Here is a 25,632-nt window from a genome sequence, read left to right as displayed (position 1 = left end):
GTCCTTGAAGCCTTAAGGAGAGAGTGCAAGTCATGGGTCTAGCTGTTGTCTAAGTAAATGCAAGAGACAGCGAGAAAAGCATCATCATAATTGTGCAATAATGCTCTTTTGTGTTGATTCAAGGAAAAACTTCAAAAGATTGAGAGTCACAAAATGCAATATGCAGATACAGTGTCCTCATCATCCATCAGAACTTTACTTAAGAGTCTCAGCATAGGCAACAAAATGATTCCAATAAACTATTGTTTTGAGTGGATATATAGATAAGCTCTAACCCAATTTTGAATATTTTTCTCTTCTAGGTTGTTGATTATTTGCATTATATTTAAGTATGGCATATATGTTAGAAATGTAGAACTGGAAGGGCTTTAGAAATTATCTCGTCCTATATTTTCCTTTTTACAGGTGGAGGAAACTGATGCTTAAAGTAGGGAAGTAATTTACCAAGAAGCACACAGTCATCAGAGACAGAGCTAACATCAGAACCAACACATATTGTGTTCATATTGCAGAACATTCCTTTTTACTATGCTGGTGACAAAGAAGGAATGACTTGATTGATTTTGTCCTCTCGAAAGCTTTAATAATCTACCTGTGAGGCTCAACCTGACAATATAAACTTTAAGAGTTATGTTATTCTGGGAACTATGAATTTCATAATGTGTTTTTATCTTTTTAGAACAACAATTTGTAACCTTTATACAATGCCACGAATTGGAGAGCCTGTCTGGCTTACGATGATGTCAGGGACTCCAGAAAAGAACCAGCTTTGCCATCGTTTCATGAAGGAGTTCACATTTCTAATGGAAAATGCTTCTAAAAATCAGTATGGCTTTTTCTCTTTCTTTTTATATATCTATCTTAGCTGTTATTTACTATCATGTGATTATCTAGATTGTGATCAAAACCAGTTACAAAAATGAAGTGATTAACTGTTATTTTTGGAATTACTTCATATTATTAATAACCAAAACAATTCCAAAAGATAATTAAGAGATAGGATGTGGGGGTGCCTGGGTGGCTCAGTTCGTTAAGCGTCTGACTTTTGCTCAGGTCATAGTATCACGGTTTGTGAGTTCGAGCCCCACATGGGGCTCTTTGCTCTCACCTTGGAGCCTGCTTCAGATCCTCTGTCTCCCTCTCTATCTGCCCCTCCCCCACTCATAGTCTCTCTCTGAAAAATAAACATTTTTTAACAATTAAAAAAAGAAAGGATGTGGAAGAGGTCCACAGAACATAATGAATGAAAATTTGTAAGAAGATCTTTATGTGTTAACTTAAAGTTCCTGACAACTTATAGAACTCTCTGAGGCTTCCATTTTTTGGTGAATTGTATCTACTTACAATTTCATTCTATAGAAAATAAGTAAAAACAGGGGCGCCTGGGTGGCTTAGTCGGTTGAGCGTCCGACTTTCGCTTAGGTCATGATCTCGCGGTTCGTGGGTTCGGGCCCCGTGTTGGGCTCTGTGCTGACTGTCAGCTCAGAGCCTGGAGCCTGTTTCAGTCTGTGACTCCCTCTCTCTCTGACCCTCCCCTGCTCACGCTGTCTCTCTCTCTCTCTCTCTCCTAGAAATAAATAAAACATTAAAAAAAAAAAGAAAATAAGTAAAAACAGACAAACAAAAACAAAACAAAAAAACAAACAAAGGAAGTGCCAGGATTCTAGTGATACATATTTAGTGTGATATTTTATCATACTCTTTTTTCTAACCATTCATCAGATTTCTAGAATCCAGATGAGTAATTTAGATGTTTTATTCCTTTAGATGGTAGACAAAGGTTTGCTTAATACTTTCCTTCATTTTTCCATTCAGTAATATGGAAATGTATAGACTTGTTGGTTGATTGATTAATTTTGCTGATGAAACACTGAAAAGAAACTAGTTTTTCAAGTGAAGTGGCATTTTTGTTTTGTAATTATGATCAGAAATAGCCCTGTGTTAATATTGCTTTTATTTCAAGGATTTTTTTTAACCCCTACCCAACCAAAAACCCTATTAGTATTTATTTTCATCCAGGTGATATGTCTGTCTTGTCTTCTATCCTCTCCTTTTTTATGCTGTTTGGCTACATGAGAATATATACTCTCTTTGCTTTATTCTACTGCTGCATTTACATTAGGTGTAATGAAGGCAGTTTGGAATATGATAACTTGTTTTTGTTTTCAGATTCTTGCCAGCACTCATTACTGCAGTTCTGACCAATCATCTTGCCTGGGTTCCAACAGTCATGCCAAATGGACAACCACCTATAAAAATATTTTTAGAAAAACATTCCTCTCAGAGTGTGGACATGTTGGCAAAGACTCATCCATATAACCCACTTTGGGCACAACTAGGTATGTCTGAAAACCCTTACATTATGCATAACGCTTAGACTTTTGTGTAACTGTTTGGAGTTATTTTATAGCAAAAACAAAAATAAGTAAGATGTTCTTTTTTACCTCCTCCATTCTAAAGCACTTCTTTACCTGTCCTCTCATGTCTTACCCCCATATTGAGTGATATTGCTTCCTTAGAGATATACAACTGCAGTGGGAGCAAGAGAAGCAGGATGGAGCCTGGTTTACTAGTAACTTCTGGGTCTTCAGGGTGTTTTACATTACAGTTTGCCTGGGAGGCATGAATCACAGTCACTTGTGAGAGCTAGACTAAATCTGGTTAACTGAGAAGCATTCCTTGAGGTTCCTGTTTTCCACTTTTGTTTGTTTGTTGAGTAATTTTGCAAAACATTTCCCTTAGTATGAGGCCCCATTAAATAAATGGGTAACTGGGGAGAGAGAGAATAGTTGATGTGTTGACAGTCACTAGGAAGGCATTGTAGCATGGTGCTTAAAAATGCAGGTTGTGAGAGCGCCTGGGTGGCTCAGTCAGTTAAGTGTCTGACTTTTGCTGAGGTCATGGTTTCACGGTCTGTGAGTTCAAGCCCTGCGTCAGGCTCTGTGCTGACAGTTCAGAGCCCGGAGACTACTTTGGATTCTGTTTCTCTGTCTCTTTCTACTCCTCCCCCAATTATGCTCTGTCTCTCAAAAGTGAATAAATGTTTAAAAAATTTTTTAAAAAGTACAGGTTGTGGGTTAGGCAGACCACATTTGGATTATAGTCTCTTTATTTACAAATTGGGGATAATAATAATAATAGTACATACTTCATAAAGTTGTGGAAGTTAAATAATACGTGTAAAGTGCTTAGAACAGTGTCAGGGCTGTTAGGGCATGGGGGAGGAGTCCAATGAGAGTATTTTGATGACTTGATAGAAACTTCCCTTAGGTTGTGTTGTTGAGTGAGCTTGCCAGACAGGTGGTCATGTAACTTATTCAGGTAACCTCCCTTCTTTTTTCTTTCTTCCCTTTCTCCCTCCCTCCTTTACTTTTGTCTACTTAATTGAAGAATAATTGACATACAGCAAACACATATAAAAATATACAGTTTTGTAAGTTTTGATGTATATGTCAAAATTTGAATGCCTTTGAGACCATCATCAAAATTAAGATAGTAAACATACCCATTGCTTCCAAAAGTTTTATCATGCCCTTTTGTAATCCCTCCCTCCTCTTCCTACCTACTCTCCCTTCTCACCTTCCTCCTCTATACCCAGGCAGCTACTAGTCTGTTTTCTGTCACCATAGATTAGTTTGCAATTAATTTCTAGATATAAATGGGATCATACAGTGTATGTGTTTTTTTCCTATCTTTTTTTATTCAGCATAATTATTTTGAGATTCACCTATGTTGTATATATTAATAGTCAATCCCTTTGTTATGCTAGGTAGTATTCCACTGTATGGATAGTAATTTTTTTCAAATCAAGTATTCAGTGTTATTTTTTTATTTGGACATATCAAATTTATTTTCAATTCTACAGTCACTTATTGAGTGTATAATATATATAAGGCCCTGTGCAAACAATATTGGAGGATATAAAGGTGAAATGTAGTTCTTGGCATCAAGAAGTGGACAGTTTATTACTGAAGGTAATAAATATGAGAACAGTACTAATAACAATGAGGAATTATCTTCAAAAATATGAGGATAATTCAAAGAGGAACTCTAAGAAAAATGAAAAGTTCAGTTAGAGTTCAGGTAGGGAAGTTTACTTTTGCCGAAGAGAGGATGCTTGGGTGAAAGCTTTGGAGTGGCAGAGATACAGAGGAAAGGGCAAGTACATAGCATAAGGAAAGGGTTCTTCATGTTAAAAGTGCTGAGTAGATTCAGTGTTTTGGTTTATGTAGTCTGCTTTAAGTGGGGCTTGGTGTGAATCGGGATGAAAAAGGTAACTATAAAAAGGTAAACTTGGAAAAACAAATTAAAGCCAGCCATGAAAGTCTCACTTGCCATGCCAAAGCAGTTCAGTTTATTGGGTAATTTGTGGGGAACTTAGGAGTAGTTTTGAATAGTAACATGATGGCATTAGGGCCATGTATTAATGAGAAGAGAAGAATTATCATTATATTGTTTATAGCATATGTTTATCTGAGACCTGTTTATGTTTGTTCCTTTAAAAAGTGTAGAGGTGGGACACCTGGGTGGCTCATTCAGTTAAGCATCTGATTTTGGCTCAGGTCACGATCTCCCAGTTCATGGGTTTGAGCCCGGCATCGGGCTCTGTGCTGACAGCCAGCTCAGAGCCTGGAACCTGTTTCAGATTCTTTGTCTCCCTCTTTCTCTTTTCTTCCCCTGCTCACACACTCTCCCTCTCTCTCAAAAATAAGCATTAAAAATTTTTTAAAAAATGTATAGAGGTTAGGTTTTGAAGTGTGTATACAAACAACTTGCTAAAATTGAATTAAATTTAAATTAATGACTGTATTCTCCATTTTTAAGCGTACTTTGGCACCTGTTTCTTCTTCTAATTTGAGCTGTAGCATAAATACAGAAATTACATTGATGACTCTTAGGTTCCCCTCCTCCCCTTTTTTATGTAATGGCTGTTTATGTCTCGTCTGGATGTAAAAGGAAAATGAACCACATGGTTCATGTTGCCCTTTCTTTTCCTGTTTAGGCAGATAGGTGTCACTCTTCTGGTCCTTTCTGATCTTTTCTGAATACTCAACTCTTTAGGGAATGGAAAGGGAACTGGACTTTTAAAAAATTAGGGGAGCTAACTTGAGGTCCTCAGTAGGGCAACAACAGTTATTGTTCACAGATATGATTTAAATCAAGAAAGATTAGATGTGTGATGTGACTACCACTGCCTCCTATTCTTCTTGTCCCCCAGTAGATGTTTTGCTTTCTTTTCTCTGCTTTGGATGAGAAAATCTAGAAAATCTCTCTATTCACCTTTCTCTTTGGTTAACAAAGAGATTCATTCATCTCATCCTATCCTATCCTCCTGAATAGTTACTCACCTATGAAAGAACTAAGAGTAAAACCTCAACTAGCACTCATACAATAAGAGTAGCTTTCTGATCATTGAAAATAGCCTGCTTAGTTAGTTACATGAATAGACGATATGTCCATTAATCAATTTTTCCATTTCAGGGGACTTGTATGGCGCTATTGGCTCTCCTGTACGGTTAGCAAGGACTGTAGTAGTTGGCAAACGACAAGACATGGTCCAGAGGCTGCTTTATTTTCTTACTTATTTTATAAGATGCTCTGAACTTCAAGAAACCCATCTCTTAGAAAATGGAGAAGATGAAGCCATCGTTATGCCAGGCACTGTAATTACTACCACTTTAGAGAAAGGTGAAATAGAAGAATCTGAGTATGTGCTTATCACAATGCACAGAAACAAAAGCAGTTTGCTCTTTAAAGACCCAGAAGAAACAAGGACTCCTAATTGTAACTGTAAATATTGCAGTCGTCCACTCCTGGGACAAAATACAGAGAATGTTTCACAACAAGAGAGAGAAGATATTCAAAACAGATCTAAGGAGCTGCTGGGAATTTCAGATGAGTGCCGTATGATTTCTACCTCTGACTGCCAAGAAGAAAATGCTGTTGATGTTAAACAGTTCAGAGATAAATTAAGAACTTGCCTTGACACAAAGTTAGAGACAGTTGTTTGCACAGGATCTGCTCCAGTAGACAAATGTGCCTTGTCAAAATCAGGCTTAGAGCCAGCAGAGGAAACATGGCATAGAGAGGAATTGCTGGGTTCAGGTAATCACCCAGGCAAACTGTTGAGATCCTCGGGAATGGTTGTGGAAAAAAAACCTCCAGATAAGCTTGTGACTGCTGCATTCTCTTGTGAAGCATCCCAGACAAAGGTTACTTTCTTAATTGGAGATTCTATGTCACCTGACTCAGATACTGAACTCAGGAGTCAGGCAGTGGTGGATCAGATTACCAGGCACCACACCAAACCACTGGAGGAGGAAGGAGAGGCTGTTGTGGATCAGCTGCATCAAGAAACTAAACAAACAACTACGGACCAATCCGGAGAGTCTGATATGCCAAACGTGGTTTCTGGAGAGCCCTGTGAACTTCCCTGTTGGAATCATTCAGACCTAGAAAGCATGAGCTTATTTGATGAGTATTTTAATGATGATTCAATTGAAACCAGGACTATTGATGATATTATTGCAGTTAAAACAAGCACAGACAGTAAAGAACACTGCTGTATGTTAGAATTTTCAAAAGGATTGTGTACAACAAATAGCAAACAGAACAGTGAATTTTGTAAGTGTGTAGAAACAGTTCACCAAGATTCATGTAAAGCCTGCTTTCCTCAGCAGGACCAAAGAGATAAACTCTCCATTCTTGTCCCCCATGGGGATAAAGAGAGTTCAGAGAAAAAAATTGCTGTAGGAACTGAATGGGACATTCCAAGAAATGAAAGTTCAGATAGTGCCCTTGGGGATAGTGAAAGTGAAGATACAGGTCATGATATGACTAGACAAGTCAGCAGTTTTTATGGAGGAGAACAAGAAGATTGGGCAGAAGAAGATGAGATACCTTTTCCTGGGTAAGTAAGAAGTTTTAACCTATAGTAGACCCTCTCTAAATATGTACCATTCTTTCATGTAGGTGGTCTCTGAAGGTTGGTTGTAACTAACATAAAAGAGGAGATGATTGTCCTGGACAGATTCTCTTTTATTATCATGTACTCTTACTCATAGGAAAGATTAAAAGCTAAGCCCTCCAAGCACCCCAGAAAGGCTCAATGAAGGCATGAAAGAAATGTATGTTTGTGTGTGGGAGATTCTTTACGGCTTAGGACTTTTCAAGCCATTTAGGAATGAACTATGCCCCCAAATATATTCTGAGTCCAGCAACTAGAGAGAGGTAATCACGGAGAAGATGGGAAATGGCTATTGGAAATAAATTTGGCCAAGACTAAAAGGGAAACAAGGAATGTATACTCTCAGTCAAGAATACAAGGAGGAGATTTATATTCCAAGTTTTGGGTTTGTGATGTATTAACTACTTTGTTTGGAATGATAGTTTTCATTTTCTGATTGTATAATTAATGTATTACATACACAAGGGACAGTGTTCCTAATGGCTGTTAGGAAAGTTTTACACTTGCCTCATTACGTAGTTGTTCATTTATCCCCTTTTCTTGATAGGAAGGAGTATTTTGTGTCTGATTGATCATTTACGCCAGTTTTTACTAAACAATGATTTTACTCTGAGTGTATTTTGTAGAAAATGGTGGTAATAGAAATATGGAGTAGAAGAGTCCAAAAAGTTTCTTTGATAAAATATGTTTATTACTAATTATATATGCCTTCTTTTGGGACTTTTCTTCCAGGTCAAAGTTAATTGAAGTGAGTGCTGTTCAGCCCAACATTGCCAACTTCGGGAGGTCCTTGTTGGGTGGCTACTGCTCATCTTATGTGCCTGACTTTGTTCTTCAAGGAATTGGAAGTGATGAGAGGCTCCGTCAGTGTCTGGTATCAGATTTGTCTCATGCTGTGCAGGTGAGTTACCTTTCTTGCTCTTGAATGTATTTAGAATGAACTTTGTTAACCAATAGAACCCTAATTTATCTCATATTTTTGGTCATACTTTACTGTGTCCCACAGTCATTATACTCTGCATCTGTCACTTTTCCACCTGCATGATTGTACCTGTCACTATGAAAGCAAGTAGAGAGTTTCAGGAATCTCTGCAAACAGAAACGTGGAATACTGAGAGTAGTTTATGTATTCACAGATGTTCAGCATCAGATCATTTATGGTATCCAAAAATTACAAATGCTTAAATGTGAATGCAATTACCCTCTTAATTTCATTTTCAGATTGTTCATGGCTTGTATTTAGAGGTACAATAAATTTTTGTATATTGATCTTATATTCTCTTGCCTTGCTGAACTCATGTATTAGTTCTTGTAGTTTTGTGTCTGGATTCCTTAGGTTTTTCTACATAGAGGTTCAGGTCATCGATGAATGGACAGTTTTACATTTTCCTTTCCAGTGTGGGTGGATGGTGTCTTTCTAGTCTGATATTACATGCTAGCACCTTCACTAGTGTTGCTTAAAAGTGCTGATAGTGGACATCCTTGTCTTTTTCCTGATAATAGGGGAAAACATCGAGTCTTTGATGATTTAGTATGACATTAAACTATAGGATTCTTATAGGGCCTTTATCAGATGGAGAAAGCTTTCTCCTATTCCTAGTTTTTTCATCTCTCCCCCTTTAAATCATGAATGGGTGTGGCATCTGTTTTGTCTAATATTTTTTCTGTGCCTACTGAAACGAACATTTGGTTTTTCTTCTTTAAACTGTTAATGTGATAGATTACATTGATTTTATATGTTAACCAACTCTTGTATTCCTAGGAAAAAAATCCCTCTTGGTCATGGTATATAGTTCTTTCATATATTACTGGATATGATTTGCTAATATTTTGTAATGAATTTTGGAATCTATATTCATTAGGGGTATTAGTGGGTGGTTTGGTGTGATATATTTGTCTAGCATTTAATATCAGAATAATACTTGCCTTATAGAATGAGATGGGACATATTTTCTCCTCTGTTTCCTAGAAGGGTTTCTGGAAGATTGGTATTTTTTTCTCCAAATGTTTGGTAGAATTCACCTGTGAAGTCATTTGGACCTGGACTTTTTATTTTTACAATGAGAATTTTTAAATTGCTGATTCAATTTCATATTCCAGATATATTCCAGTTTTCTATTTCCTCCTGAGACAGTTTTGATAATTTTTGTCTTTCTAAGAATTATTGACATTTAAGTAATCTGATTTATTTGTTGGAATAAAATGGTTCATAGGATACACTTATAATCCTTTTAATTTCTATAAAGTCATTGGTTATGCCCCTTTTTTCATTCCTGATTCTTACAATCTGTGTTTTTCCTTTTTTTCCCCCTCCTAAAGAGAATATTAATATTCCAAAGAAGACTTATTCATGGCTTGACTTCATTATTAGTTATTTTTGTCCTATATACATCAAAGATGAATAGGCTTTGGCCCATGGGAGGAATAGGCCTGCTGTTTGTAAATTAAGTTACATTCGAACATGACCACACCTATTTATATATTCTGTGACTGTTTTCCTGCTTCACCAGCAGAGTTGAGTCATTGAGAAAGAGATCTTATAGTCCCTGAAGCCTAAAATATTTTCTGTCTTGCTCTTTATAGAAAAAGTTTGCTTGTTCCTTATTCTTGTATGTCAATTTTGTTAATCTTTTCAAGGAAACAACTTTTGTTTTCATTGATTTTCTCCATTTCTCTGCCTTTTGTTTCATTGTTTTTTTATCCTAGTCTTATTAGGGAAGGGAAGAAGCTTCCCTTCTGCTTACTGTGGATTTAGTTTGTTCTTTTTTGTTAAGGTGGAAGTTTAGGTTATTAATTTGAATCATTTTTTCTTTTCACATATAGGCATTTTAGCTCTAAATTGTCCTCTAAGTACTGCTTTACCCAAAGTCGTAAGTTTTGCTATATTGTTTTCTTTCTCATTCACTTCAAAATATTTTCAAATTTCTCTTGCCATTTCCTTGACTCATGGGTTATTTAGAAGTATGTTTTAAATCCCCAGATATTTGTAGAATTCTTAAATTTCTTGATTTCTAAATTAGTTCCATTGTGGTCAGAGAACAGACATTGTATGATTTTAGTCCTTTTAAATTAATATATTGAGTCTTGTTTTGTGGCCCAGCATGTGGTGTATCCTGGAGAATATTCCATGTGTAGTTGAAAAAAAAAAACAGGTGTTGTTGGGCAGAGTGTACTATAGATGTCTGGTCAAGTTGGTTGATAACCTTATTTAGGTTACTACATCCTTGCTGATTTTCTGTCTAGTTGTTCCATTATATATTGAGCATGGAGTATTGAAGTCTCCACCTTTGTTGAATTTTCTGTTTCTTTCTTTAATTCCATGTGTCACTCTAATATATATATATTTTTTTAAACAAAACCTTCCCCTTTTCAACCCTGCAAGAACAACATTAAAAAGGAATGGAGAAAGGCAACTGGGAAATCATGAGTGAGAAAATAAGGCTCAGTGAGCAAGCAACCTGCTGTGTTGGTAGTAAATTATCTAAAATTGTAAACTTTGGTGTTTTATTATATAGTCAGGAAATTAAGAAAAATCTAGATAGATAAAAACAAAGTTTGAAAGAAAACTTATCAAAACTTATTTATTTATTCATCTATTTATTTATTTATTTAGAATAAGAGGGAGAGGGAGTGTGTAAGCAAGGGAGTTGCAGAGGGAGAGAGAGAATCCCAAGCAGGCTCCACAGTGTTAGCTCAGAGCCCGACATGAGGCTTGATCCCACAAACTGTGAGATTATGATCTGAGCTGAAATCAAGAGTCAGACACTCAATGAACTGAGACACCCAGGCACCCGAAAAATCATGTTCTTTATATTTACAAGCCATCTTGCTCAATCCTTTAACACCAATCAGATAAATACTTATACTGACGTACTATGTTCTGAACATGGTGCTAATAGTCCATGAGATATATAGATGAAAAAGAAACAGTTTCTGAGCTCAAGTTATTTACTCACTATTGGAGAAAGTTAGGGAGATATATGAATAAGTATAGTACAATATATTAAATAAATGCCCAAGAAAGATAATAAAAAGTAATTTAGGGTTTCATAGGAAAGAATATGTCAGTTAATGGTGTTTGTCCTTCAAAGTACAGCATCCCTTTCTGTTTTTTTCACTTGTGTTCTCCCGGTGCCTGATGTAGTATGTAGTAAGCATTTGTTGAAATAGTTGGTTAGGAAATCCAGTGTGGATCCTTCTAATGCTCTCTGTGTCCTCTTGTCTTTCTTTATATCTTATCTCAGTTATTCAGTCTCTTTTCCCCTTCATCTGTACCTGTTAGGACACACTATGTTCTTTGATATTGTCTCTGGAAGCCTGGCTTTGGAAGGGGTGACTGTCTCCTATTGAATATAAAACATTTCTGTTTAAGGGCTTTTACTTTAGGAATAGAAGGAATAGTAATAATAATAAGCATTTAGTTTTTATTATAGCCTTAATGTGTCCCAGGTACTTAAATGTAATACCTCACCTAATTTTATGGTAATGATTTTTATGGTACTTATTTTTATCATTCTATATTTCAGACATAGTACAGAGAGACTTTTAAGTTACATTAGATAGGGAATGGCAGAGCTAGCAATCAGCTCTGCTCTGCTTTTAGTGATGCTCTTAAGCTTTTGTGCTTAATATATGCAAAACACTGGGATACCTGGGTGGCTCACTTTGTTAAGCATCCAACACTTGATTTCGGCTCAGGTCATGGTCTTGGGGTCTGTGAGTTATGAAGTATATATAGTATATATATACTATATGTATAGTATAGTATATATATGTTTATATGGTTTTCTTCATTCACCCCCCTCACAAACTTTATTTTTATTCAGATTTGCCATTTATTTTTCTGCTATATAGTAAAGCAATAAAATTTGTTTTTATGTATAAATACGTTTTTAATATATTATACATGTACATAAAATGCATGTGTATCTATCTATATACACTGTGTATATAGTATTATATTTAATGTTTTTAAAAAATATTTATTTTTGGGAGAGACAAAGACAGAGCACAGGTTGGGGAGGGGCAGAGAGAGAGGGAGACACAAAATTAGAATCTGAGGCAGACTCAGGCTCTGAACTGTCAGCACAGAGCCTGATGCAGGGCTTGAGCTCACGAACTGTGAGTTCATGATCTGATCTGAAGTCAGACACTTAACCAACTTTGAGCCACCCAGGTGCCTCTATATTTAATGTTTTGAATTCTGCTTTTGTTAGTTAACAGTTGATGTAAGAGAATTTCCCCATATTATTAACACACTTTGTAAACACTGTTTTTAAGATTTATTGGTTATTCCAATGTTTTGCTATATAGTTAGTTTTTCTAAGCATTCTCCTATTGCTCAACTTTTTTTTTCCAGTTTTATTTTAAAATATAATTTACAACATATTAGTTTACGGAGTACAACATAATGATTTGATATATGTATATTTTGCAAAATGACTACCACAATAAGTTTAGTTAACATCTATCACCGAACGTATTTTTTTTTTTTTTGTAATGAGAACTTCTAAGATCTCTACCCTTAGCAACTTTCAGATATAATGCAGAATTGTTAGGTATAGTCTACATGCTGTATGTTACATGTCCAGAACTTATTTATCTTATAACTAGAAGTTTGTACGTTTTTATCCATTTGTACCATCTTTATCCATTTTTACCTCACCTGGTCAACCACCAGTCTGTTGTCTGTTTCTGTGAGTTTGGTTTTTCTGGATTCTGTATATTTGAAATCATACTGATTTGGCTTTCACTGTTGGACTTAGTTCACTTAGCATAATGCCCTCCAGGTCCATTCATATTGTTGCAAATGGCTGAATAGTATTCTGTGTGTGTGTGTGTGTGTGTGTGTGTGTGTGTGTGTGTGTGTGTGTATCACATCTTTTTTTAGAACTTTGTTTTTAAGTTTATTTATTTTGAGAGAGGCAGACTGTGAGCGGAGGAGGGACAGAGAGAGAGGGAGAAAAGGAGAATCCCAAGCCAGAGGGGCAGAGGGAAAGGAAGAGAGGGAGAATCCCAAGCAGGTTCCATGCTGTCAGCATGGAGCCTAACATGGGGCTTGAATCTACAAAACCATGAGATAGATCATGACCTGGGCCAAAGTCAAAAGTTGGTTGCTTAACTGATTGAGCTTAGGTGCTCCCACATCTTCTTTATCCATTCATCTGTTGATGAAAACGTAGGTTGTTTCCCTCTCTTGGCTATTGTGAATAATGGTGCAGTGAACCTCAGAGTGCAGATATTTCTTTGATAGCCTGCTTTCATGTCTTTTGAATATATGCATACCCAGAAGTGGTATTGCTGGATGATAAGGTATTTCTGTTTTTAAATTTTTCAGGAGCTTCCATGCTGTTTGCCATACATTCCTGCCAACAGTGCACAAGGGTTCTCTTTTCTTCATGCCCTTGCTGACACTTGTTACCCTCTTGTCTTCTTGATAACAGTCATTCTGACAGGTTTGAGGTGAGATCTCATTGTGGTTTAGATTTGTGTTTCCTTAACAATTAGTGATCTTGAGCACCTTTTTCTATATCTCTTGACCGTTTGTATGTCTTTTTTGGAAAAATGTCTTTTCAGTTTCTCTGCTCATTTTGTAATGAGATTGTTAGGGATATTTTCCTATACTGTTGACTTATGAATTCCTTATATTATTTTGGATTTTAACTTCTTACCAGCTGTGTAGTTTCCAGATATTTTCTCCCATTCCATAGGCTGCTTTTTCATTTTGCTACTGATTTCATTTGCTGTGCAGCAGTCTTTTAATTTAGTTTGCTTTTATTGCCATGGCTTTTTGGTGTCAAATCCAAAAAGTCATTGCCAAAACCAGTATCAAAGAACTTACTTCTCATGTTCTTCTAGAATTTTTATGCTTTTGGATCTTATGTTCAAGGTTATAATCGGGTTTGAATCTTGTGTATGTTGTATGATAGGGAGGGTCTGGTTTCATTTTTTGCATGTTGCTGTCTGGTTTTCTCAGCACCATCTCTTGAAGAGAGTATCCTTTCTTCATTGTATAGTCTTGTCTCTTTTGTCATAAATTAATTGAGCCTTGTGTATGAATTTATTACTGGGTTCTCTATTCTCTAATGCTCAATTTTTAAAAGGTTTTCTTCCTTTTACTTTTATAAATTACACTGATACTGTTTCTGTGTTTTAAGAATTTAGGATTATTTCTTTTAGGCTAGATTCCCAGAAATGGAATTATTGGCCAGCTTTTAAGATTAGGATTATTTTCATGTTCTTGATGTATGTTGTTTAGTTTCTTCTCCAAAAGGCAGTGCCAGTTTAAACAGCAATTTCAATTTTCTCTAAGACCAGTCTGCTTCACAACATTGTGGGTCTCATTTTTATTTTGAAAGCTAATTGAACAAACTGCCTAGTTTTGAGGACAGTATACTGAAGTTGAGTTGGTACATTTTTAGTTTAAAAGTGCAATTTACAAGGCCATGTTTGAATACTTAGTAGGCAACTGAATAATACAGTTTTGTAAAGGAGTTGAGGTATGAGAGGATCTTCTAGAGAAGAGATTAGAGAGTTTATGTATTGCCATTCTGGAAATGCCTGGGAATAAAAAGACTGGTAAAATTGAGGATGAGTGTGTACTGTAGAAGTTTTGATACTTAGAAAAGAAGGTTTAAGAAAAATAAACCCAGGACTTCATGGGGCACCTGGGTGGCTCAGTTGGTTAAGTATCCAACTTCAGCTTGGGTCATGATCTCATTGTTTGTGGGTTTAAGCCCTGTGTTGAGCTCTGGGCTGACAGTGCGGAGCCTGCTTGGGATTCTCCATTTCTCCCTTCCCCTCCTCCACTCATGCAGTCTCTCTCTCTAAAAAAATAAATAAATTAAAAAAAAAGAAAAAGGCTTTATTCTTACTTTTTCTCACATAAATTACTTTCCATTTTATGACAAGAAAGTATCTGAAGCAGGTGACAAGCTTAATTAAGATTGTGGAAGAGGCCACTACAAGGTCTGTCTTGAGAATATGCTCTCATTTACTATAGTCTTTCTTTCTCAGAAGATGATGAAGAGAAAGACTAGGATTGTTTTAAGTGAAATTTTATCAGATTAGGATATTGTATGTGACAGTCCGTTAAATAAAAACAGGCAATCAAAATGAATGACTGTCACTGCCTCCAACTTTGTTTTTTTTTAAACAACTTCTGGGGGCGCCCGGGTGGCTTAGTCGGTTAAGCGTCCGACTTTCGCTTGGGTCATGATCTCGCGGTTCGTGGGTTTGAGCCCCGCGTCGGGCTCTGTGCTGACTGCCAGCTCAGAGCCTGGAGCCTGCTTCAGTCTGTGACTCCCTCTCTCTCTGACCCTCCCCTGCTCACGCTGTCTCTCTCTCTCTCTCCTAGAAATAAATAAAACATTTAAAAAAAAAAAATAAACAACTTCTGAAGCAAGTTTGAACTTGGAATTTAGGCCCCTCTCACTTGGGAGACTACCAACCTGGAACTATTTTCCTTTTCCTTACCAAAAAATAGCTTTTATTAACAACAACAAATAGATGGAGAGGCAAACCAAGAAACAGACTCTTACTATAGAGGACAAAATAGCGTGGAAATGGGAGGGAAGGATGGATGAAATCGGTGATGGGGATTAAGGAGGGCACTTGTTGTGATGAGCACTGGGTGTTGCCTGGAAATGATAAATTACTAAATTCTACACCTGAGACTAATATTACACTATATGTTAACTAACTGGAATTTGAATAAAAATTTGAGGAGAAAAAAGAAAAAAGAAAAATCTTAGCCACATGCCTTTTGACTGAAGGACTATAAAGTTAATTTCTGAAGTGGTTTATAACCTTTTAAACAAGGTATGTTTTCTAGTAGTTCCCTCATTGTCTGTTTAAGCATTTTCTTGTGACGATAATGGATATACCCCCTTTATAATTTTAATCTCCTAAAGATGTCCAGTGCTTTTGAAGGTAGTATCTGTCTTTAACAGTTTGTTACTCCACTTTGGTGTTTTGATCATACCTCCTGACTTATTTTTCTTTTATAACCATAGAGATACTTACTTTAAATATATGTTTATTGTTATCTTTCTTTTTAAGTTTTATTTCTTTATAGTTTTTTTTTAATAGTTTATTGTCAAGTTGGTTTCCATATAACACCCAGTGCTCATCCCCACAAGTCCCCTCCTCCATGCCCATCTCCCCTCTCCTCCCCACACCCATCCGTCCTCAGTTTGTTCTCAGCATTCAAGAGTCTCTCATGGTTTGCCTCCCTCCATCTCCCCCACTATTTTTCCCCTTCTTCTCCTTCATGGTCCTCCGTTAAGTTCCTCCTAATCCTCCTATACGTGCAAACATATGGTATTTGTCCTTCTCTGCCTGACTTATGTCACTCAGCATAACACCCTCAAGTTCCATCCATGTTTCTACACATGGCCAGATTTCATTCTTTCTCATTGCCATGTAGTATTCCATGGTATAGATAAACCGCATCTTCTTGATCCATTCGTCTGTTGATGGACACTTAGGCTCTTTCTATGATTTGGCTGTTGTTGAGAGTGCTGCTATGAACATTGAGGTCCATGTGCCCCTATGCATCAGCACTCCTGTATGCCTTGGGTAAATTCCTAGCAGTGCTATTGCTGGGTCATAGGGGAGTTCTAGTGTTAGTTTCCTGAGGAACCTCCACACTGTTTTCCAGAGGGGCTGCACCAGCCTACATTCCCACCAACAGTGTCAGAGGGTGCCCGTTTCTCCAAATCCTCGCCAGCATCTAGAGTTTCCTGATGTGTTCATTTTAGCCACTTTGACCGGTGTGAGGTGGTATCAGTGTGCTTTTGATTTATATTTCCCTGATGAGGAGGGATGCTGAGCATTGTTTCATGTGTCTGTTGGCCATCTGGATGTCTTCTTTGAAGAAGTGTCTCTTCATGTCTTCTGCCCATTTTTTCACTGGGTCGTTTGTTTTTTGGGTGTGGAGTTTGGTGAGTTCCTTATAGATTTTAAGATACTAGCACTTTATCTGATATGTCATTTCCAACTATCTTTTCCCATTCTGTCGGTTGTCTATTAGTTTTATGGATTGTTTCCTTTGCTGTACGGAAGCTTTTTATCTTGATGAGGTCCCAAGAGTTCATTTTTGCTCGATTCCCTGCCTTTGGAGATGTGTCAAGTAAGAAATTGCTGCTGTTGGATCAAGGAAGTTGTTTCCTGCTTTCTCCTCTAGAGTTTTGATGGTTTCCTGTCTCACATTCAGGTCCTTTTTCCATTTTGAGTTTTGTGTATGGTGTGAGAAAATGATCGAGTTTCATTCTTCTGCATGTTGCTGTCCAGTTCTCCCAGCACCATCTGTTAAAACGCTGTCTTTTTTTCCATTGGATATTTTTTCCTGCATTGTCAGAGATTAGTTGGCTGTACACTTTTGGGTCCAAATCTGAGTTCTCTATTCCATTCCATTGGTCTATGTGTCTGTTTTTGTGCCAATACCATACTGTCTTGATGATGACAGCTTTGTAGTAGAGGCTAAAGTCTGGTATGGTGATACCTCCTGTTTTGATTTTCTTCTTCAATATTACTTTGGTTATTCGGGGTCTTTTGTGGTTCCATACAAATTTTAGGATAGTTCGTTGTAGTTTTGAGAAGAATGCTGGTGTACTTTTGATTGGGATTGCATTAAATGTGTAGATTGCTTTGGGTAGTAATGACATTTTAACAGTATTTTTTCTTCTGACCAACNGCCTTTGATTTCCTTTTGTTGTCTGATGGCTGATGCTAGGACTTCCAGCACTACATTCAACAACAGTGGTGAGAGTGGCCATCCTTGTCGTGTTCCTGACCTTAGGGGAAAAGCTCTCAGTTTTTCTCCGTTGAGGATGATGTTGAGGCTCCCCGTTGAGGAGAAGCTGAAGGCTTCTCTCATAGATGGCTTTCATGATGTTTAAGTAGGTTCTTTCTATCCCGACTTTCTCTCGAGTCTTTTTTAAGAAGGGATGCTGTATTTTGTCAAATGCTTTTTCTGCATGTATTGACAGGATCATATGGTTTTTATCTTTTCTTTTGTTGATGTGATGTATCACATTGATTGATTTGTGAATATTGAAGCAGCCCTCTAACCCAGGAATGAATCCCATTTGATCTTGGTGGATAATTCTTTTTATGTGCTGTTGGATTCGATTTGCAAGGATCTTGTTGAGGACTTTTGCATCCGTATTCATCAAGGATAATGGCCTGTAGTTCTCTTTTTTTTGGGATCTCTGTCTGGCTTGGAAATCAGAGTGATGCTAGCTTCATAAAATGAGTCTAGAAGTTTTCCTTTGATTTCTATTTTTTGGAATAGCTTGAGAAGAATCGGTATTAATTCTGATTTAAATGTCTGGTAGAATTCCACAGGAAAGCCATCAGGGTCAGGGCTTTTATTTGTTGCAAGATTTTTGATAACTGATTCGATTTCTTCACTCGTTATGGGTCTGTTCAGATTTCTTATCTCTTCCTGTGTGAATTTTGGTAGTGTGTGTGTGTTTAGGAATTTGTCCATTTCTTCTAAGTTGTCCTGTTTGTTGGCATATAATTTTTCATAGTATTCCTTGATAATTGCTTGTATTTCTGAGGGGTTGGTTGTAATAAGTCCATTTTCATTCATGATTTTGTCTATTTGGGTGCTTTCTATTTTCTTTTTGAGAAGCCTGGCTAGAGGTTTGTCAATTTTGTTTATTTTTTCACAAAACCAACTCTTGGTTTCATTGATCTGTTCAACTGTTTCTTTGGTTTCTATATTGTTTATTTCTGCTCGGATTTTTACTATTTCTCTTCTTCTCCTGGGTTTGCGGTGCTGTTGTTGCTCTCCCTCTAGTTTCTTTAGGTGAGCTGTTAGATTTTGGACTTGCGCTTTTTCTAATTTCTTGAAATAGGCCTGGAGTGCAATGTACTTTCCTCTTAGGATTGCCTTTGCCACATCCCATAGAGTTTGGATTGTTGTATTTTCATTTTCATTTGTTTCCATATATTTTAAAATTTCTTCTCTAATTGCCTGATTGGCCCATCTGTTCTTTAGTAGAGTGTTTTTTAACCTCCATATTTTTGGAGGTTTTCCAGACTTCTTCCTGTGATTGATTTCAGGTTTCATCTCATTGTGATCTGAAAGTGTGCATGGTATGATGTCAATTCTTTTGTATTTATTGAGGGCTGAGTTATGTCCTAGTATGTGATCTATCTTGGAGAATGTGCCATGCGCACTTGAGAAGAAAGTGAATTCCATGGCCTCAGGATGTAGAGTTCTAAATATATCTGTCAGATCCATCTGATGCAATGTGTCATTAAAGTCCATTGTTTCTTTAGTGATTTTCTGTCTGGTTGATCTATCCATTGCTGTAAGTGGAGTGTTAAAGTCCCCTGCTATTAGCACATTCTTATCTATAAGATTGTTTCTGTTTGTGATTAATTGTTTTAAATACTTAGGTCCTCCTATATTCAGTGCGTAGACATTTATAATTGTTAGTTCTTCTTGATGGATAGACCCTGCAATTATAATGCCCTCCTTCATCCCTTGTTACTGTCTTTAATTTAAAGTCCGGTTTGTCTAAGTATAGCTACTCTAACTTTCTTTTGACTTCCAGTAGTATGATACACATTTCTCCATCCCCTTACTTTTAATTTGAGGGTGTTTTCCAGTCTAAAATGGGTTTCTTGTAGATGGCAAATAGGTGGATTTTGGATTTTCTATCCATTCTGCTACCCTATGTCTTTTGATTGGAGTATTCAGCCCATTTACATTTAGTGTTATTATTGAAATATATGGGTTTAGAGTCATTGTGTCGTTTGTGGGATTCATGCTTGTGGTGGTGTCTCTAGCATCTTGGCGTTCCTTGCAACATTTCTCTCAGGGAGTCCCCTTCAGGATTTCTTGTAGGGCTGGCTTAGTGGTGACAGATTCTTTCAATTTTTTTTTTATTTGGGAAAACTTTTATCTATCTTTCTATTCTGAATGACAGGCTTGCTGGATAGAGGATTCTTGGCTTCTAATTTTTTCTGTTCATCACATTGAACATTTCCTGCCATTCCTTTCTGGCCTGCCATGTTTCAGTAGATAGGTCTGCCACCACTCAGATAGGTCTCCCTTTGTATGTTAGGGCCCTTTTCTCCCTAGTTGCTTTCTGAAATCTCTCTTTGTCCTTATATTTTGTCAGTTTCACTGTGCTATGTTGTGTAGAAGATCGATTGAAGTTACGTCTGAGGGGAGTTCTCTGTGCCTCTTGATTTTCAACATCTACTTCCCTCCCCAGGTTGGGGAAGTTCTCTGCTATAATTTGTTCCAGGCCTCCTTCAGCACCTTTCCCTCTTCTTCCTCTTTTGGGATTCCTATGATACGGATATTGTTCCGTTTGATTGTATTGCTGAGCTCTTGAACTCTTCTTTCATGTTCCTGGATCAGTTTATCTCTCTTTTTCTCAGTTTCTTCTTGTTCTCTAATTGTGTCTTCTAAATCACTCATCTCCTTTATGCCTCTGTAATCTGTGTATTGGACGCCTCCAGTTAATTATGTGTCTCATTTATCGCATTTTTTAATTCTTCATAACTATATTTAAGCCCCATAGTGTTTGTAGCCATTTCTCTGATGTCCTCCATGCTTTTTTCAAGCCCAGAGATTAATTTTATGGTTATTGTTCTAAATTCTTGGTCAGTTATGTTGCTTATATCTGTTTTGAGCAGTTCTTTAGCTGTCATTTCTTCCTGGAATTTCTTTGGAGGACAGTTCTTCCGTTTTGTCATTTTGGTTAGCTTTCTATCTCTTGCTGGTTTTAAATCTTGTTGTACACTCTTCCCCTGTGAGTTCTGCTGTCTTAGAGAGGGCTCTTTGACTTTTCAGGGCCTATCTGTTCAGGAAGTGTTTTTTAAATGGTGTCTCTTGGTTTCTCTTGTTGAGCGTTTGGTCGTTTTGTTTCCCTACTGGTAGTGGTATTTGGGACTCTCCACCATGTGTAGTTTGGCTTGTTTATTGAGGCAGCCGCACTTACGAGGTTTCCTTCCCAGTGTATTCTGTCTCTGTCTCTTCCCAAACTTCTGTGGCTCAGTGTCCTATGACTTCAGGCCTTCTCTGTTTGAGAGATGGGTGCAAGTGAAATGCATGGAGCTCCCTACTTCTCCGCCATCTTGCCGGATCCTCCATTGTTTTTTTTTAATTTATTTTTGTGACAGAGAGAGACTAGCCTGAGCTGGATGGGGCAGAGAGAGAGGGAGACACAGAATCTGAAACAGGCTCCAGGCCCTGAGCTGCCAGCACAGAACCATATTCGGGGCTCAAACCCACAAACCATGAGATCATGACCTGAGCCAAAGTCGGACACTTAACCGACTAAGCCACCCTGGCGTCCCTATTTATTTTGAGAGTGAGAGCGAGAGCGAGAGAGAGAGAAAGGGTGTGCGCCCACGTGCACACTTATGCATGTGAGTGAGTGGGGGAGGTGCAGAAAGAGAAACAAAGAATCCCAAGCAGCTTCGCTCCTGTCAGTGCAGAGCCTGATGCAGGGCCCGATACCAGAAACCATGAGATCACAATCTGAGCTGAAATCAAGAGTTGGACAGTAAACCAACTGAGCCACCCAGGTGCCCCTGTTATCTTTTTGCTTAAATTGTATGCTATACCTTACATCTTTATATGTATGTACCATTTCCAGAATTTTATTTCAGTAATTAAGTTGATGAATTGAGAAATGTTATATTCTTGGTAAAAGTTGAGTTAGAAATATTTGAGTACTATTTTATAAAAAATATAAATTTACGAGTTTCGTGGAAAGTTTGCACAGTGTATCTTTACAGGCTTTTTCTATGCTATTCTCTTTTTCCTCACATTTCAGTATCACTTTTCACTAATTTAGTCACATGTATCTACTTCTTTCTTTTGAGTCTTCTCATGATATTGTCTCTTGTAGAATTATTCATATTCCTCTCTGGTTCTTTACAAGCAATCCAATCCATACATAAGTTATGTCCCTTCTACTGTAAAACTCCTAATCACACAGAACCCATTAGTGACTTCCTCTGCTACCCCCCACTTGATGCTTATTTTGTCTATGACACATAGGTCGTTTTTATAGCAAGTTGTATTTATTTTTATCTCCCACACAGGACTGTGAGCTCCATGGTCTTTGTTTGCTTAGCATCAAGCCAAAAGCTTTAGTCAAAGTGATTATTCATTAACAGAGGCAAAGGAATATCCTTTGGGTGTGCCAAACCTGGGTTTCCCAAGGAGCAAACCTACATTCTTTGGTATAAAATGTGGTAACAGTACAAGTTTGAAAGGAAAAAGGCCACTGAGTTAAAGTATTTCAAATGACAGTTTTCAATCTCCATTTAATTGCTGCTATTCCCATATGACCAGTAGTAAATAAATCCTTACTTTTCAAACATAGAAAGATATTGAAATACTGAGCATGTAGGAGCATGCTTGTAGGAGCATGATTTCTTTTTTTCTCTCTTTCTTTAGGACTGTTATTTCTTTTTGATAGTAGTGCTATGTACTTGATTGTCATTTTTGATCTTTGTGTATAAAGCATAAGAGGCCAAAAGGGCACATCCATGTGCTTGTGGTCCTTTTAATAGTAATATGTTAGTTAAAAATATTTTTCATTTTGCTTAAGCTTTCTAATTATAAAAGTGTCATTTAGGTAAATGCTTCAATAAAAATTCAAACAATATAAAGATACACAAATGCAAAAAGAAATCCTTTTTCGTACTCTTAATATTCCGTACTTCTTCACAGAGATCTTCACGGTGGAGTTTGTTTTGGGTATTTTCATTCTTTTCTTTACACATTTTCATTTAGATATAGATGTGAGTTTTAAAAAACATAACTGGGATATAATATGTATAAGTGAGTGTGTATGTGTGCATGTGTTGGGGTGTTTAATGACTTTTTTCCCCCTACTTAACTACATGTCTTGAAGAGTCATGTTAGTGCTTGGTGATTTGTTTCCTTTTTAATTGCTATATTCATAATGTGGTTGTATATTAGAGAAAAATAGGAAAACTCAGGGAACATAGGCAGCAAGATATTTCATGTAATCAAGTGATAGCCCCTGATGTGCTCAAGAAAATCAATGTCTAACAAGGTGGGAGAGTTAGCATAGAACCTTACCATTAACTTGTTTATGTGAATTCCTTTTGGAGCTATTTTTAAATCTTTAGCTCTTTCAAGGTAAAAAAAATACTTTCTTTCAATTGCCTGACACTCATTTGGCACTCAGTAAAATCACTGAATGATCAAAAGACTGGTGACAGTTAACTTCTGGATTAAAGAATACGGTGTTCAGGGGGCTGCCTGGGTGGCTCAGTGCTTAGGTGTCCAACTTCAGCTTAGGTCATTTTCTCATAGTTTGTGAGTTCAAGCCCCATGGTGGGCTCTGTCCTGACAGCATGGAGGCTGGCGACTGCTTTGAGTTCTGTGTTTCCCTCTCTTTCTGCCCCTCTCCCACTCATGCTATGTCTCTCTGTCTCTTTCCCTCTCTAAATTGAATAAATATTCAAAAAAAATAAAAAATACAGAGTTCGGCAAACTGATGGTTACCAGAATGGAGGTGGGTGGAGAGATGGGTGAAATAGGTGATGGGAATTAAGGAGGGCACTGGGGATGAGCACCAGGTAATGTTAAGGAAGTGTTGAATCATTCACTTTGTTGTACACCTGAAGCTAATATTACACTGTATCTTAACTAGAATTCAAATGAAAACTTAAAAAAAAAAGAATACAGAGTTCTGTTAATGAATTTCTTTTTTTTTTTTTTTAAATATTTTTATTATTTCTGGGAAAGAGAGAGAGAGAGAGACAGCGTGAGCAGGGGAGGGTCAGAGAGAGAGGGAGATACAGACTCTGAAATAGGCTCCAGACTCTGAGCTGGCAGTCAGCACAGAGCCTGACGCGGGGCTCGAACCCACGAACCGCGAGATCATGACCTAAGTGAAAGTCGGACGCTCAACCGACTAAGCCACCCAGGCGCCTCTCTGGTAATGAATTTCTACCAATGATGATTTAAAATTTTTTTTCTAATAATGATTTCTATAAGATATCTCAGGGTATTTGTTACTGAGTTAATTAAATATTCCATTTTCTACTGTCAAGGATTCTTTGGCATTAGCTGTCAAAGTTTAATATTCTTTTGTTCTGTTTTTGTTTAGTGTCTCTTCTTTGCCTTATTTTCTTACCATTTATTTGACAACTTCATTTACTTAAGATGCATTCTTCTTTTCAGCATCCAGTGTTGGATGAACCAATAGCAGAAGCTGTCTGTATTATAGCAGATATGGATAAATGGACTGTTCAAGTGGCGAGTAGCCAGAGACGAATGACAGATAATAAATTGGGAAAGGAAGTATTGGTTTCCAGTCTTGTTTCCAACCTGCTTCATTCCACTCTTCAGCTTTATAAACATAACTTGTCTCCAAATTTTGTAAGTATGTGTATGACTTGAGTTATTTAGCACTCAGATAGATAGGTGACTAAACTTTAGTGTGTGCCTACATTAAATACTGCTGTTAACTTCATCATTGTTGCCTGGAAGAAAGATGTTATAGTGTGAATGTTTGTGTTTCTCTAAAATCCATGTGTTGAAGCCCTAACACCTGGTAGGATCTTATTTGGAGATGGGCTTTTGGGAGGTAATTAGGGTTAGATTAGGTGATGAGGGTGGGGACCTCATGATGGGATTAGTGGCCTTCTAAGAAGCAGCAAAAGGGATTGTGAGGACTCAGCCAGAAGCAGTCCCCTGCCTGCCTGGAAGAGAGTTCTCACCAGAACTGGACCATGCTTGCACCCTGATCTTCAAGCTTCCAGCATCCAGAAAGGTTGTTTAAGTCATTGAGTGCTGTTTTGTAATGGCAGCCCAAGCTCACTAAGTCAGAAAGGGATGTGAACATTTCTGTATGTTGTATGGTTGCAGCAGCCAGAAATTAGTGCCAGACTTGGATCTTGTAAGGTATGGATATGCAGTGCCTCCTCCCGCCTCCCCTCATCAGGCTTAGTGCAGAATGCCAGTGCATTCTAGAGCCTCACTTTTGTGTCAGGACTTTGAATGATCCCTCTTCTAATACTGAATAACCCTCTTACTGAGGACACCATTTCCAACTTCCAAAGTTCTTTTTTTTTTTTTTTTCCTCTCCTTGTTAGGAGAATTATAGTACAGCTTAGTTAAAAACCTCTGTAGATCAACATGGTAAAGACCGTATATAACAAATCTACAGCTAACATTATTCTCAGTGGTGAGAGATTGCAAGTTTTACCTCTTAGATCAAGAACAAGACATAGATGCCCACTTTAATCACTTTGATTCTGCTTAGACTGGAAAGCCCTAGCCAGAGCAGTTAAGCAAGAAGAAGGAACAAAAAGTTTCCCAGTTGGAAAGGAAGAGGTAAAATTCTGCAGATGACATAATCATAAATGTAGACAACTTAAAAGATTCCACAAAAGAACAGATAGAGCTAATGAATTCAGCAAACCTGCAAGATACAAAATCAGCATACAAAGATAGTTGTACTTCCATATACTAGCAATGAACAATCTAAAATGAAAGTTAAGAAAGCAGTTAAAATAGCACCAAAAGAATAAATTACTTAGTAATAAATTTGACCAACATCAAACAGCTTGTATACTGAAGACTAGAAAACATTGCTGAAAGAAATTAAAGACATAAATAAACAGACATGTTCATAGGTCGGAAG

General features: G+C 37.3%; 1 protein-coding gene across 2 annotated transcripts in view; it reads left to right on the top strand.

The window, feature by feature from the left end:
- Positions 1–25,632, top strand: part of FNIP1 (folliculin interacting protein 1) — a 138,544-nt gene that overhangs the window by 104,873 nt on the left and 8,039 nt on the right. For both annotated transcript variants that reach the window (XM_077768589.1, XM_077768588.1), the window contains 5 exons: positions 680–826; positions 2,170–2,339; positions 5,482–6,910; positions 7,700–7,868; positions 24,168–24,365. In XM_077768589.1, the coding sequence (XP_077624715.1) occupies positions 680–826; positions 2,170–2,339; positions 5,482–6,910; positions 7,700–7,868; positions 24,168–24,365 (2,113 nt within the window). The remainder of the gene's footprint in view (positions 1–679; positions 827–2,169; positions 2,340–5,481; positions 6,911–7,699; positions 7,869–24,167; positions 24,366–25,632) is intronic.

Source organism: Crocuta crocuta, unplaced genomic scaffold (genome assembly GCF_008692635.1).
Source record: "Crocuta crocuta isolate KB4526 unplaced genomic scaffold, BGI_CrCroc_1.0 scaffold64, whole genome shotgun sequence".
Classification (NCBI taxonomy): domain Eukaryota; kingdom Metazoa; phylum Chordata; class Mammalia; order Carnivora; family Hyaenidae; genus Crocuta; species Crocuta crocuta.
Note: the sequence above shows the minus strand (reverse complement) of the source record. Positions and strands in the feature narration are given on the sequence as shown.